Below are 16,649 nucleotides of genomic sequence, written 5' to 3'. Positions count from 1 at the left end.
TATTGTAATTAGACACTTTGAAAAAAATGTCCACGTTGCAAAAGTGCACGCGCGTCATAAATATTCTTTATCTAAATCTTTTTATTCGGATTTTCCATTTCCCTATTCCTAACGACTTAAAATATAAATACATATATATTACTTTTTCGCTCAGGTACATACAAGAATACATGAAAATATCAATTTCTCTAGTTACCTTTTGAGCACATACCGATTATTGGTTACTACAAATTTTGATGTTTTACTACGCCGTTAGATGTCTCGTAAGGATATTTTTATATTTTTATCTGAATAACACGACAGCTTCGTCTTTCGCGGTAAAAGAAAAAGAAACGCAACATGGATTTTGTGGAGAATGCTTCCGCGAGATGAGATGAAATAACTTCCAGGATGATTTCGTATAATAGCACATTAGTTTCTGGTTCGTATATCTTGAATCATCTCTTTTTATTAGCGTTCAAGCAACAGTCATATATATAATTACACTTAAAATGGATGATATAATAATTCCAACAATAAATAATAAAGTCTCCGAAGTCTCTTCGGATTCTATCCTAATCTTCTCTGAAACCGATTGTCCATTTTTACCAATTAACTTTAATCTCGATTTAATAAACTTATTTTTTTTTTACTTTTCGAAAAAGTTAAGTTAAACCGAGATTAAAATTAATCTATGTTGATAGAAACGGGCATGAAATTGGTTTCGCGCGAGTTCGCCGGTACAAATCGCAACCGGATTTGAGTTTCGTATGTATAATAAACATTCGTACACACACGCATTTCGGAGGAATCTCCGGGGGAATTAATTAACAATCCAGACGCTCTCTCTCCGCGCTCGTACGCGGTGGAGAGAGCGTCACGGGCGTCACGGACGAGAGCGATCGTTCGATCGATTGGATCGCCGGGGCGTGTTGCTTGAGCAACATATGCCGCAAGGATTGCGCCTCCTCCCGAAGGGTCACTATCTGCGCCTTCAGGATCGCGTTCTCGTGCTCCAGCATCGTCGCCCTTAGCGCGATCTGTGAAAAGAGGTAAACCAGATGTTATACGAATTGAAAACGTCGAACTTGATTAGCGACTCGCCAGTGAATTCAATTTACGTCGTCCGCTATAAAGATATAGAGGTCCCCCTTTTTTGTGAAAGCCAGATTAAAATTTTTAATGACTATATACCGGGGCCATAAGTTTTATTTTTGAATTATATAAAGAAATCTTCATTTTTTAAATTCTTTTATATTATAACGTCGGAATTTCTCGGCGCGAGTCAAATAGAATTTCACGGGGGCCGAATCCTCGAGCCTGCGTGAGGATCCTTTAAAATTTAGAATAAGGGAAGAATCAACGATTAACCTGTCGAGCACAGTTAACTTTTGTTAATTGAGATTAATTATGCTAATTTTTTGTCGTTCGATACACGAAGAGGAAGATTAAATTAGGAATTACGTTCGAAATTATCGCGAGCAATTGCGCCGATTGAATTAATCGCGATAATTAAGTCGCGGCTTTAAGATCGATATCTGTGCGCGTCATCCTTACGTGGTCCTCCCTGATCTTGCGGGCGTCCCGCGACTTCTTCGCCGCCTGGTTATTCCGCTTACGCCTCTCGTAATACTTTTCGTCCTTCTGCTCGTCCGGAATCGGTTTCTTCTCGCTTCTGGGTCTTCTGTGGAGAGCGGTCATGCCATTCGTAGTGACGAAGTGGCGGTTCATAGCACCTGTTTCGCCCACACATAAAATAATAATAAAAATATACACATTATTATCATATATATGTGTTATCACAGAGACGGCAGGATTTTGTGTGGAAGAGAAAAAAAAATGCCCCGGGTGAGGATCGAACTCACGACCTTAAGATTATGAGACTTACGCGCTGCCTACTGCGCTACCGAGGCAGTTGTCTCCCTCCTATTAATCGGTGAATAAATAGAAAGCCCCTCTATGCGAATGGACGTATCGGAAGATTTATGTATGTATAAAGGGAAGATCGGAACGTTAAAATATATAAAAGATCAGAGACTAGTTTACCTGTGGGGGAAGTTGAGAAGGATTGAGGCACGCTCAGGGATTGCATCAAGGGTGGCATCGTCGCTAGAAAGGGCGGCTGAAGCAGAGTCCCCGGCAGCGAGAGCGTCGCTGACAGGGAAGAGGACGTTAACGGCGAGGAATCCGCCGGCACGGAACTCGACAAAATATCCGGCTCGACGAAGCCGTAGTCCCGGGACGGGTACGCCTCGTACCTGCATAGATCTGCGAATAAAAACAGCAATTTAATTTTAATTCAATTCTAATTTAATTATAATTTCATTCTAACAAAAACCGCGCATTCTATTGATCACATATCAGTTATTTTGTATTATAAAATTAAAAAAAAGAATTAAATTGCTGGGCGGCAAGGTTTATACGGTTTAGCGGCATCTCCACCGACCGCCCCTGTGGCCTAATGGATAAGGCATCGGTCTCCTAAACCGGGGATTGTGGGTTCGAGTCCCACCAGGGGTACATTTATAATTTTTTTTTGGCATCATTATTTAAATAATATATCGTAAAAAATCAAGATGGAAATAACATTTCGTCGACGAGAGATTTTTATTTTATAAAATTAATTTTACTACATGCAATAACACAAATATTATATATTTTTTTCCCGTACAATGTAACGCCCCATTATGTGATTCTTTGTTTAATATTTTCAACTTTTTATACAAATTAGTTCTCATGTAGGCGATAAAAGGTGTAATAAACACTCGCTTCTTCCCCCCCTTTTTCTTCGCGATTAATTAGCTGCATGTGGAGCGCAGTTTGTTCGCTCGCTTGATCGATGCAAGATTTATTTGACACTTGGATACTTCGCCCCGGGGCGAAGTTGAAACTTTTACCCCGTCCGGCTATCGCGCGCGGCTATAACGTGCATGCTATACCGACGATGAAATATCGCGATCCGAAATGTCGTGATGATAAAATGCAACGACCACGTCGTGGTTCGTGCGAAACTGTGCAAGCGTTAGCGTTCGCGCGAATTTGCTCCACGGCTGTTAAAGCCAAGTCGTAAAATTCGTTCGGATGTTAAAACTGCTCGAACGCGCCAGTTACAATTTTAAGGGAAGAAAACACCGATATAATGGCGATGCCGCGAATAAGACGGCCGTTTGTAACGAGAATGCGTGCTCGCAAAAATCAAACCGACTTAACTAGGCAAACGAGAGTCTCGATAGCTTTTTTAATACTAATATGTATGCAAATAATAAATTATGTTGTAGCCTGTGATACGAACTATGGGACTCGCAGGCACACATACGGATATTTTGAATTATAAAAATTATTATTATTCTTATTTCTGACATTTTATATGAATTCGGAGTAATAAATTGTTCGGATTGCCTCGAGTTATTCCGAGAAATTGTTGAAATTTAATATAATAATACGCTTTTTTTATTAACATAAATTATTCTAATGGTGTAAGCATTAATAAAAGAATACGAGAAAAAAATTTGTGTAAAAAAAAAAAACCTCCACCGTGACAATGTTCTCACATTGCCGTGACCAGGATTCGAACCTGGGTTACTACGGCCACAACGTAGGGTCCTAACCACTAGACGATCACGGCTATCGGAGGACTTGGAAGAAGCTTGCAAAATATCATACATCAATCTAGATATCGGTCAACTTGCTCACTTGTGCATAACGGGGACCGACAATAAGCGACAAATAAAAGATATCGTGCGATATGTCTGAAATATTTATCTAGTGTAAAGTGTGTATTGACGCAAAAATAAAAGACTATATAATATATCACGTGCAAAGTCAGAATTTAGTAACACGCAGTACGAAATTGTGAAATTTCTATTAATTTTTTGTAAAATAAATTGGCGTTAAATATGTCTAACAGAAGAAAATAATATCGCGCGTCTCAAAAAAAATTTTGCAAAGATAATTATGTATAAAATATGTCCATATACGTTTTTTTTCTCTTGTATAATCTCTGTTCGCATATATAAGAAAAATAATAAGAGGAATAATTGAAAAATAATTAGAAGGATAATTTTCGCAGTTTTTTTTACAAAAAATAAAATTGCGATTAAATTATACGACATTCTATAATAATCATATTTTATGTATGATTATTACATTATATATATGATTATATATGGGCAATTTTTCTCCATTTCTTCAAACTGAGGAATACCAAAAAAGTATCACTTTTCTGTGAAAAAAAACTGCGAAAATTATCCTTCTAATTATTTTTTTTTATTTTTCTTATACGAACTTACGAACAGATATTATACAAGACAAGAAAAAAATATATGGACATATTTTATGTATATAATTAAATTTTTTTCCAGGATTTCATATGCGATTTACGCACCTGAGTTCGGAGCGAAGAGGCTGTAACTCCGCAGGAGATGTAGCGCCGAGAATGCGCCAGAGACTGCGTTTCCGGTGCACAACGTCCTCGCATGGGAGTGCGAACTCATTTCCGAAAGGTATCTCTCAATGCGCGGGGTCAAGGTGGATTTTACGCATCTCTTCGATCTTCGAACGGTGAGTTCTTTTAATAATACAGAAGAGAAGTACAGGCGTTATGAGACCTAGGTCGCAGACGCACATAAATGGACGGTCTTTAAAATCAGTCGAACCTTGAGGGTCGCTTCAGGCATAACTTGCGCCACAGTTGCCGACAATCACATCTTTCGTGAAATCGAAAGGTGCCATTCGGTGAACCGCACTCGATCACGACGAGGGAATCTCTTCTCAGAAACATGTGCATACTTGTTTGTCCGTTTTACGATACATGTCACTATTTATATGCGTATATTTTGCGTACAAAACTATTAAGATATATGAAGACGTTAAACGAAGTAGAAATAAATATAGAAAATTTTAACCCTTAAAGGCTACACTTCAAGTCTCAATCACTTTTAGACTACACTGTTCATATATGGACCTCGAAACTTTGATCGCGTACAACTCTGAGTCTAATCAATCAAATTAAAAAAAATTATATATAAAATAGGGGTAAAAAAGACCGAAGAATATAATAGGATTAGAAAAATTGCCAATAATTAATATTAAATTGTCCAAAAACATCAATATTTGAAGTGCACGCAACTATGAATAAGAGTTGAAAAGAAATAGACTCTAGGTCCATATACTATTTAGACTTTAATAGTCTTTTAGAATTAAACTCGACTCGTACATCATCGGCAAACTCTTCGTTGATGCAAAATTTCTTCGACGACAACTCGCATTTATACTGGCCGATTCCCTTTTCACTATTCATACGCGTTTTTCGTACACATGCTCGAAGGCGTTGAATAATCTCGTCAACGGGATCTGAAACTGGACGTTTTGCTATCCTCCCGCATCCGACGTTCACTCGTCGCGTCGAAACAAATATTAAGAATTAATCCAAGTCGTCCGAAGATTACGATTGCGCGAGGATTCGAGCTTTTTTCACGAAAAAGCCTCGATCTCGCGTAACGAACTCCCTGCGGCGGCGGCGGTCGGAGCGGTCGGAAGTCGGACTAGCAGTTCGCCCCGACTATCCGGATACTCGCCTCATCCAGACGCGATAACGCGCCGCGTCACGTCACGTGTTGCAGCATCGCGGTATCACGTATACAGCACACACGGGAGTCACTTCGAATCGAACAACCCCGCCTCCGAGTGCATGCGCATTGTCACGTCGCCGGTTGATTCGTTGCCGGCGTCGATGCGATCGTCGGTCGTTGGTCAAGGCGAAATGCGGGCGCGGACCCTCCTGGCCAATCGCGACGTGTGCCAATCGTTTTCTCCTCTCCTTCGCCGTTTTATCACTGTGTTATCGCGAGGCCAATCTGCAATCCGCGGCAACATAATAGGTCACGTGAATGTGATGTGCGAAAGGACGCGTAGATAACCCCGCGACAAGAGACTCTGTATAACGTTCTTGTGCTCTTCAATATTTAATGGATATTAATGCGTTACTATTTATTTCGCTGTCGCGTCATTATCTACCAGAAACGTTGCGAGGCGATCGAAAGTTGATCGAGTTTGTAATTAGTAAGGCTTCGCAGTTCGCTTTAAACTTTAAATATACATCCCATTCGAGCTCGAACTACGAAATATATTATTTTATTATAAATTGCAATTAACGTTTTAAACTAATTTATGTATCGAGCAAGCGGAAGGGAAAAGCGTTCGCTCGGAATATTCAGGTTCAGAAACTGGTAGAGTTCATTTCGAATGTAAAACTGTACTTAAAATTGATTTCAGATTACAAATTTAGTTCGTAATGAATGTACGCTGCTATAGCGCGATCTAAAATATTCATTGTCGCGAAAGAATAACGACCAGTACCGCAATTTCAGGTAACCGGAGAGATTCTGATCTGCCAATCATTATGTCTGGTATTATCTGCGATTCGTGTGGTTCATCGCTCGACGGTACACGTCGCGGCCTCGCGATGACTGATCGCCGACGCTTATCGCACATACACATCTTACACGGCCTCGATCTGTAATTCTTATGACATGCATAATTTTTTTAAGTCATTCGTCATTTACTTCTCATCGTGCGCACACTTCGTCGAATTTATTAATATGAAAAAAAAGGAGAGAGAGAGAGAGAGAGAGAGGAAATACGTTTATCGTAGTGTAAATTTTTCAAGAAGAGAGAAAAAATGGACGGCTAGCAGTAAAATGAAAATGGAAGTAGAGAGAGAAAGGGAGGAGAAGGAGCTTAAAAGTTCCAAGAATTACGAGTGCAGTTTTAATTGTAAGAGAGAGAAACGACATCGCAGAGCGGTAGGGAAAAAAATCTTTTTCTAAATTCGTTCGGAAGTATAATACAGCGAACATCTGAAAATATGAGGAAAAATCACGAGAGATCGCGCCGCGAGGTCGAACCTCCGCGGCATAAGTTTGATCGAATCGGTACGGAAATTCAGGAAACTTTCGCACGGGCGAGAGTTAACGCGATTCTTCAGTCGCTCTATTTTCAGAGAAATTACGATCTTCTTCCCTCGTCCTTCTGGGAGACCTCGGGCGGCGATGCAGGTGCGAGTCTTACACATGCGAAGGCGCGGAGAGGAGGCGCGTTGTACGTACGTTATACACGGGCGCCTCCGCAATAGACCCGCCAACGTATAGCATATATATATCGTATATACGATACGTAGCCTAACGTTTGCCTTCTAATGTTGCCTCTGGGACAGTCAGCACCTGACACTTTCACGTTACCTACGTATAACGAATGTTTAATGCGCCGCCGGTAATTATTATGAAGTAAATTAGCTGGCGGCGCGTGCTAGATCGCTCCCCTCCCCCCTTGCTCCCTCCCTTCGGTCTCCTCGCTCTCATTAATGTTGCAGCTCGCGGCCGTCCTGTAATTATCCTCTAGTCCGCGATTAACGGTCAAGAGATCGATTACTTTTGCCTCACGATCGTGTTCCGCGTCCTTTGACCTTCGCGATTGTAATTCCAATGTGCGTTATACACGCTCGCGCGATCGCGTTTATCTAGATTCTAGATAACTGATCGATAAGAACTTTTGAGAGACGTCCCGAAGTAACGTGAAGAGTGCCTTCCACAGCTTTCTTTCGGACGTGTTTTAGGCTCTCGCGCGGTCAAAATCGCATTTTTCTGTCCGCACCGCGTTGCGAACGGACGTGCTCGAACGGAGAATCGTGCTAATCGTGCAACGGTGCGATGATATAGGCGATGATCGCGAGCGCGACTTTCGTCGTACACCTGCATAAATTCAACTCCATCGGGGCACGGGCACGCACGGGCGGGTTAAATAACGTCATTTAGTATCGTAATATCTAATTTACTGGCGGAAGGGAGCGACGAGCCTCAGGTGGAGAGACGGGCGAGGGCAAAGGGCGAGGCGAGGGACCACCGGGGAGGGACCCACGTGGTCGTGATCCCACGGCGCCGCGCAATTACAGGCGCCTTCGAAACAATCGTGTGTCCCTCTCATGCGAGTTCAGCGTGCGCTGCGAGAGAAATTAAACGCACATTCGAGTAACGTGCCGCGTAGTTTCTGTCCATACTCCATATATATAAAATTCTTTGTATACCTCGCGAGATTTTATCCTATTTTGGAATCTAAATTCTCTCCTGCCAGGACATTCTCTCCTAGACGTCTGATTTTCTTTTCGTCGGGGACTGAAAGGTGCTCGCATTTTTTCTTCTCTTTTATAAAATCTATTCTTGCGGGGGAGAGATCGATCGAGCGTTATGAGCGCGCTTCTTGTCGCTCATCCGCTCGCGGATGTGCTCGTTACCATTATGTGGCTGGATTTACGCCGGATAACGGGCTTCCGCGCGCCCAGTCCTTGCTCGCGCGATCGGACCTGGTCGTGCGAACCCGAACACCTGTCGGCGACCACCAGGTAACGTGACATCACGTCACGTGATGAGCCGGCGAACTGGCGGACGCACCCCCGAGCCCACCCCCGACGACCCCGGCGGTAATCGGTCTAATCGACGTCCCCCTCCCCTATCTTCCTCCTCTCCCGGAGGCTCACGACGTACGTGCAGGACGTATCCTTCGTACATATATGCATCAGGAATTCGCGCGTGGCGATTTTTCATTTCGCCTATATAAGATCGTCCGCCGCACAAAAGTGTGCAGTCTTTTTCTTGGGACATTAACTATAATATCTTGAAAGACTATATATATATGTGTAAAATGCAGCGTCCTACTTTATTTTAACGCCTCTATATTAGTACACTTCGTGTCAAACGCTGGTGATAATATTGCCCAAAGCTTTGCACGAGGTATCACGTGGACTGTGTTGTTAGCACCCCGGTACCAGCACTGAGGAGTTTATACAGGCGTTTTCGCACGCAAAAATGCGCTCCGTTTCCTCACACGAAACGGAAGGACGAAGCACGCCTACTCACGCAGCGCAGAATACACAGAGGTGTACGATCGTCGTCGTAGTACACCTCAGGAACACAGGACAGGGCGGGTATCCAAGGTGGTCGCGTGTCTGGCCCCTTAGTCTCGTTCCGCCGTCATCCCTCTCTCCCTCCTCCTCCCCCTTCCCTACCCTGCACCTGCAGGGAGCACGGATTCTCCTTTCACCCTCGCACGAAGTCACGTATCGTGACGCCCATTGTTTCACAACTTGGGCAAAGTTATCTCATCAAGTCGTCACGAGGACGATCCCCCCCTCCTTCCTTCCTTCTTTCCCGCTCTTCTGGCCCTCCCTCCTCCTTCTCCAAGTCCTGATTAAACTTTTCTTATACTTTTGCGGCTCCGGCGCGGGTATTTATAATCTCGCGCTCGCTCCGCGCCCACTCAGAACCGCAGAATCGTTATCAGGACTTAACTAATTAGTGTTTCGGAGGAAAAATTCATCAAAGTAGGTACCCACGGTACGGTTCGCTTAACTCCCTTATAATTCGGTGTTTAATTTCTCGAAACGTTATTGGATCGAAAGTTTCGCGAAAAGATCGTTCGTTTATCTAATGTCCATTTCCCCCAATGTAGATTAACTTTGATCTCGGTTTAACTTACTTTTTATTTTTTTCTAGTTTTAATAATTAGAAAAAGATTAAAAGTAAGTTAAATCGAGATTAAAATTTATTTACATTAATAGAAAGGGATAGATAAGAGGCTTATAAGTATCAATATAATCGTTCAAGATTATAAAATAGAAGCGATTAAGAGTATACATATAGAAAATAATTACGATATGAGACCAAAAAATATTCTGATATTTCTTCCTTCTCTCTTTCGCAAAGAAAAGGACCGTTTTATTAGTTGCAATTTCAATCGGAATATCGGCATTGAGTTAACGCGAGGATCGATTCACGCAAGTAGACTTCAATGCCCGCGTTCCAACGTGGCAAGCGGTGTTACTTGCTGAAGAAAAAATAATGACTTATCGAATTTCAGGTCTAGATAGAAGCTGGACCCCGCGACATTTCGAGAAAAGATATAATTCTCCGAATGACAGTATTCGCGATCAATAGATTACGATTGAGAAGAGATCGTTGATTTCTCAAGCGAACGAGACGTGCTTCAAGCTGCACCTCAAGGAGAGGGGCACCGGGGGGGGGCTGGCTGAATCATTTAGACTATTTGCCCCCGTTGGAGCACGCCAGGCCATCTACAGCCCTTCGGTTCCCAGGCCGTCGGCAAATTGCGGCTTACCGCGCCGGGCACCGGCGGTATTCTTATCCTGCCGCGCACTCGTCCAGGTAATTCTTGGCGGGCCCGGCTACGTTCTTATCGGAAACGGCGTGAAACAACAAGCGGAATCGCTCACACCACCGCCGGGCCGGCGTCGTCCCCCCGAACGAGGAAAAAGTGGAGCGTGGTGCCTGCCCGAGCCCGATTCGCCGCGAGTCTCTCACCTCTTCTCCTGATTCACCTGCCTGTGCGCTCCGCCCGCGTAATCTTATTTTTACTTTTTACCGCGAGCCATTTTTCGAGGCACTAATAACCATTATTGCAAGGGAAATCAAGGGGTACCATTTGTAAATTTTCTCATGATACAAATATTATCAAATATCTGCACGGGTTTTATATAATATCGTGTTACAATTTAATCAGATATAATTGCAGAATGAATATACAAGTCAGCTTTCTCTAGACAGATCGGAAGCAAAAAATTAAATTTTTTCCTGAATTATTTTTTTCCTAGTCTCCATTTTACGGAATCACGATGATCTCTGTGAGATCAAGAAATCATAAAAGATAATATTATTTGTAATAGGCAATAATAAATGAAACAGGACCGTTATGGTAGACAATCAATTAGAGAGAAAAACACCATTTACGGTCTGGATTGGCGTAATAAAAATAATATTGTGTAAATTTTGTATATTTTTTTCAAACTCGGTAAACTGCGTGCCAATTTTTTGTTGCGGTTTTTAAAACACAACTCCTTGTTGGAATTTGTAATAGCATATGATGATAAAACGTTATCTCTTTTTATTTTCGCGTTATCTCCTGTTCTTTCGATTCTCTATAACTCTATAAGGACGAGATCCGGAGGGTAGTGCGTCGGATCGGAGGACGGAGGACGGAGGGCATGAATGTATAATCTTTTTATGGTAGAGAGAGGGAGGGGGAGATTGCGATGTTATTATGAAGAAACAGCGATGGCGTGTATAATTTTATTATTATCGGATCTATCGCACCGACAGCGACGTACCTATCGTCTATTGCGTTCGTGTCTTTCGCGGAACGGCAATTTTATATCGGCAATTTGTATACAGTGTGAGTACCTAGTATCTCTTAAACTGAGGAAGCCGAGCGGTATATCGCGTATACCGACGACGACGTGCAAAAGCACTTCCGCGTGTGCAGCGCAGTCACGTTCGCCGACTGCCCGCTCTATTAATATTTCACGTATGCACTCGCCCCGGCCACCCACGCCAGCTCGACCGGCTCCTCCTACTTTTTTCTCTCTACATATCTATTTACGCCCCTTGACCGTAGCACCTTCTTGTGGCGTTGTTCCGATTGCGAATCGATACGGGGACCCGGGAGTCCTCGCGGGGAACGATTCGCTTTATTGAAATCCTTCGAAATTAATGTACGAGCTACACACGGGCTACACGCGGAATCATCGGTCTCGATTGGCATGAAATGTTGGCACCTCTAAGTTATTTTCGGGTTTGAGAGACCCAAGCAGAAACATGATTTTTCTGGCTATATAAAAATTCTTCTTTGCTTCAAGTCTGTATAACTTTTCTCCTCGCTTTTCTCCTATGTAGTTCGCTTAAGCAGACTTTTGCGTTTCGATTAAACAAAAAGAGATAAAAAAGTACTAATGTTTGCCTGAGATATGAACAGATAAAAGTGTACCTGGGAGACCTAACAACAACATAAACAAAAAAATAAGTGTAGTAATCTAAAAATAAATTTTAATATGCGCAGTTTATAAATCCAAATGTTGTTAAATGCATAATTATATTATATTATATGTATAATCGTAGACTTTAATAATGTGTGTTACAATCGCATATTAAGGAGAGATGATGATATATTTTCATATTTTATTTTAGATGTTTGCGCAAACGATTTCCTTCGGAAGGTCTTTCTCTTCTGAAACTTCAGGCTGCTGCCGAGATTAGTTTAAGAAATTTGAAACGCTCGTCTAGAACGATTTTCAGACATGTATGTACGCGTGTCTCGATGACATTCTCCACTAACCTTTCGAATAAATGAAATCGATGATGAGATGAATGCTAGACAAACGGAAAAAAAGGTCAATGCGATAGTCGATGAAATTCTTGATGAAGATCAGGAAAACGATTTCGATGCAACGCAAACTGAAACTTGTCCGGCAGGCTGCGAGAAATTAGATGATACGTCTAAAGAAGTAAGCTACGCGCAAAGAGTATCTCTTTTTAGTCACGTAACTGCAATTATATTAATTGATCTTTTTTAAAGCGTTAGCCAACGAAAAAAAATTCTATCACAAAGTTAAATCTCCATCTTTTGGATGTTATTAGTAAAATATAATTTTATCATACATGAGCCAGCGCATTAGAAAATATTAGAAGTAGCTTAACGAGTCACAATTTTTGGCGACGCTAATTTAAATTACGTTAATCGTGACAATTAAATTGTATGCTCGATTACAACGAATTTCAGAAGACCCAAGATCCAAGAAACAGAAAATCTCTATCGCCACAGACACCCCAATGCAGATGCGGCGTGGAGAACTCGTCGAGATTCTCGCTGCGCGTGATGGAGGCGATGCGCTCGCTGCAGCGCGACGTGGACCAGCCGTCCACGTCCACCGCCGAGGAGATCGCCGACTACATCCGATCGCATTATCGCCACGACGGCGACCTTTACGCTCAGGTGCGGACCGCGCTGAGACAGGTCTGTTCTCAAGGGTTAGTTGTCCCTTCGTCGAAGATCAGACCAGATCGGATGAAACGCGTAAAAGCACTCGCAAAAGCACGCGCAAAAGCACTCATACAATTCTCGTATATCACCCGGGTAATAAGCTGACGTTATGTGTCGTCATTTCGACGTCAAAACGACAAATAACGTCAAAATATTGTCAATATCAAATACGCTGACAAATAACGTCGGCTATCTAGATAATTTACTTTTCTTTTGATTTTTGTTACTTTTATTATTTTATGTTAAATTAACACGTACGCAACACGTACATTGCAATGTTATGTTTTATAACACACATCGAAAGAATGTATGTACTATTTGAAAGAATGCTATTTTAGTCCTAATAGTGCATTTAATAAATAACGATATTTCTCTCTTTCTCTCGCAATCGTGCTTTGTTCAAGGCAATCGCTGTAGTATATTGCGCGACTTATCTTGTTCCCAGGCTATATGTATCTATCGACCGATATTTTGGTACTAATTACGTACAGCAGACATGGTGTTGTACCGTGCGCATATTATTCAAAATTGTTAAATTTAATATTTAAAAGTGCTCAATAAACAACGCGCTTTCTTAGTTTTAGGAATAACAGCTTTGTAACATAAATTGACAAATACGGGTTTCTTGTTACGCGTCTCGGAGTTTTTTTTTCTTATTTAATTTTTTTAAAAAGATCTTTCGCTGTTTACTATAAATTAACGACAGTCACGGCGTTCCAACAGATTTGTCATGGAATTACTGAGCAACGAGTATCATTTGGTCGGACCCGTTGCTAGCTCGATAAAGCGGAATGGCTGTTCCTGGGATTGCAAAAATCGTATGATAGACGACGCGTCGAGAAGACGAAGAGACGTCGACGATCAGAGAAACGGCGTATGCAACTGTACGCGATTTGCCAGAAGTCTTCGCCAAGATCCGAGATCGCCCCACGTGGAGTCACTCAGGACTCCCATTGTCGATCGTCTTGAGGATACGGAACCGATTTTTCATTCGACCAGAATACCGGCCGACGAAAGGGATGACGCGGACCGTCGCGAAAGGGAGTTTAATGCCGATGTCTCGGATATTCGAGACGATCGTCGACGACGCGACGCAATCGGGATGGAGCAACGTGACGATTACGCGGAACCGATCCCTGGGCCTTCCCGAAGATTCGTGGAGACTCCTGTGCCAGCCAGAAACGCGAAGAGAATGCGGGTGGAAGATCGAACAGTGGGTGACGCGGATGAGAAAGATGATGAGACCACGACGGAGGAGGATATGGATTGCACTTGTGACGCCGAAGCTGTAACGCAAGATGAATATCCGAGGATCCGACCTGTCGATCGTCCTCGCGTCGTCGTTAGAAACCAGCGAAACGGACGTCGTCGCAATGATGTCGAGGAAGACGAAAAGGACGAGGAGGATGAAAGGGTGGAAGAAGAGGATGAAGACATGGAGGAAGATAGCGCGTACGAAGAAATAAGGGCGCGAGATCCACGCAGGAGAACTACGGCACGCGAACGAGAGCTGAAAAGGTGGATCCGGCGGTGTCGTCAAGAATGCGAACGACGAAGAGGGCGATAATTCTCTGTACAAATATATTTTTAAAAACTTGAGAAAAAATAAATTTTGTTTCTTTAACTCGGCACAATTAACTTCCATGCGGCATGGGAACAAAATTAATGTGAATTCGAAATAGAATTATAATAATTCTAAGATTTTGCTGTTTCAAAATTTTTACAGATATTAAATTTGAAATAAAAAGTTTTATGTCCGATTTCTTTGTCCAATATAAGAAACAATTTGTTGCCATGTACGAGCTAAGTAAAATACGCACGTGTTAAATTTTGAGTCAAAATTAATAGAAATAAAAATATAATATCTTATCTATATAATTGCCGGTTTTATCATTAAACATTTTAATTATTTGATCATTTTTATTTAATAATTAAAGTATAAAATTAAAAATTAACATTGTAAATGTTACAAAACGTATTATATTATGCTTTCAACGATTAAATTTATTACGAATCAAGTCTATCGATCTCGCACAGAATACTCAGTATCGGTGGTCGCGATACTCGATGGATCTTCGTCGTCTTCTCTTGCATCTTTTCTTGACAAGAATGGTCCCAGCTCTCGCGAGACGCGCAGCATGTTCCTTCGTCGATCGGTCGGATATAACAATCCGGATTGCACTCCGTATAAAAGCGCTTTCCGCACGTAACATTTCGCGCGTTTTCGACCTGAGCAAAAGAAAATCAATAGCGTGTGTTAATCAACCTATGTTTCATTTGCTACTACATTTTTATCTTCTTCTCAAACATTCCAGAAGATTAGATTTTGACGAATCTATCACTGTTAAATATTAAAGGATGACACTTAAACCAATATATCTTGAGTTAAATTTTGTTTTTAAACATTTTATTACTTTCAAGTGCCATATATGTGTGTCGAAATTTATTATTCTAATGCAAAACAGTATTATTTTAACTCCATTGGTTTAGTTAAATCAACATTATTTTAATATTAATTTAAATTGCATTTAATGTTAAATTAACAACATTTTTTTTTTTTTTTAAATAGGAGCAGTGGCGACCTATAGGAATAGTTAAAAACGACTTAAATTAAGTTAACACTGCGCGAATTTAACAGTGAATGTGCTCTTTCGTACATCGAGCCACATTCGATCTCTGTGCATTTTAAGCGAATTAATTATACCATCGCGGACGGCTTTCGCGTAATCGGCGACACCTTCCCTCGACGAGCTTCTAGACGCCCTCTTCAAGGGCACATTTTTATCCGCGCGCAATCGAGACCGCTGCTCGCCATCGTCAGCGAAGATTCCTCCCTCGAGATTCGTACGAATCGCCGCTACGTCATGCCCGTGAATGTCCTTCTTCCTCGCGTGTCGCTTATTGAATTTGCTACACGCGCAGTTCCGCTGCCTCGACTTCATGTTCTTGTCGGCGCATCTGCCCAGATACTTGTACACCAAATCGAACACCGTTGACTTTTCGATGTCTTGCCGGGGGAAATAACGCTCCTCGTCATGTCGCGTCGGCACAGCTGACCTAATTGGAAATAACGACGCAAATTAAGGCAACGAATGGCAATGAACAAAGTTATATTTGTTATGCCTTGCGACTCTATGCGTCACATTTCATTTTACAGCCGTCCAATATACCGCGCGGCGTAAATTGTTGCACGATCTGTCGTTTAGCTCGCTGTAACGAGCTCTTTTTGATCAATCTAATATTTTCGTGTCGAGATTGGCGCGTGGCTTAAATTGACCTGTATGCGCGATCGAACGCAGCGCGATGTCGGTGCACGTCTCTCGGACGACGAAGTCTCCGATCTCCAGCCATGGCAAAGCAGCAAAAGATACGTAATCGTCATAAATCAGGGAAACGGCTTATTTAATCGTAAAAATTGCAGGACCAAAATTTAGGTTAACGGTATACGCGGGCGTGATTGTGGAATAGTATTTTGTTTCGTCTTCATTCATCTTCTACATCTGCAAATAACGAACAATCTGCAACAATTGAGCTAATGACGAGAATAGGGAGAAAAATGAAAGCGCAAAAAGTCGCGCGAGAAGCAAACGAGAGGCCTCTGGGTTCTTTTTAGCTGAAATTCTTGCGCAGTTTAGGGCTCAGACACAATGACAAAAATAAGGAATAAGATAAAGGAATAAGGAATAAGGAAATGTCGCATCTCACTTCAGTACACGTACATTAAAGTGAGGTGCAACATGCCTTATTCCTTATTTTTTTATCTTATTCCTTATTTTTCTCATTATGTC

The 16,649-nt window shown here is 41.9% G+C and overlaps 1 protein-coding gene and 3 non-coding genes across 4 annotated transcripts; 1 reads left to right on the top strand and 3 right to left on the bottom strand.

Moving 5' to 3' along the window:
• Positions 1–426: 426 nt before the first annotated feature.
• Positions 427–4,923, bottom strand: LOC112463814 (cell death specification protein 2-like). Its single transcript, XM_025030419.1, has 5 exons — positions 4,635–4,923; positions 4,364–4,546; positions 2,026–2,247; positions 1,537–1,715; positions 427–1,019 (listed from the first exon to the last, which is right to left on the bottom strand). The coding sequence occupies exons 2-5, from the start codon at positions 4,470–4,472 to the stop codon at positions 807–809; spliced, it is 723 nt and encodes a 240-aa protein (XP_024886187.1). The 5' UTR covers positions 4,473–4,546; positions 4,635–4,923; the 3' UTR covers positions 427–806.
• Trnam-cau lies at positions 1,820–1,892 on the bottom strand. Its single transcript has one exon. It is a non-coding gene; the product is annotated as a tRNA-Met (tRNA).
• Trnar-ccu lies at positions 2,427–2,499 on the top strand. Its single transcript has one exon. It is a non-coding gene; the product is annotated as a tRNA-Arg (tRNA).
• Positions 3,533–3,604, bottom strand: Trnah-gug. Its single transcript has one exon. It is a non-coding gene; the product is annotated as a tRNA-His (tRNA).
• Positions 4,924–16,649: the final 11,726 nt, after the last annotated feature.

The sequence above is a fragment of the Temnothorax curvispinosus genome, unplaced genomic scaffold, assembly GCF_003070985.1.
Source record: "Temnothorax curvispinosus isolate PA1 unplaced genomic scaffold, ASM307098v1 QBEX01013686.1, whole genome shotgun sequence".
In the NCBI taxonomy this organism is placed as follows: domain Eukaryota; kingdom Metazoa; phylum Arthropoda; class Insecta; order Hymenoptera; family Formicidae; genus Temnothorax; species Temnothorax curvispinosus.
Note: the sequence above shows the minus strand (reverse complement) of the source record. Positions and strands in the feature narration are given on the sequence as shown.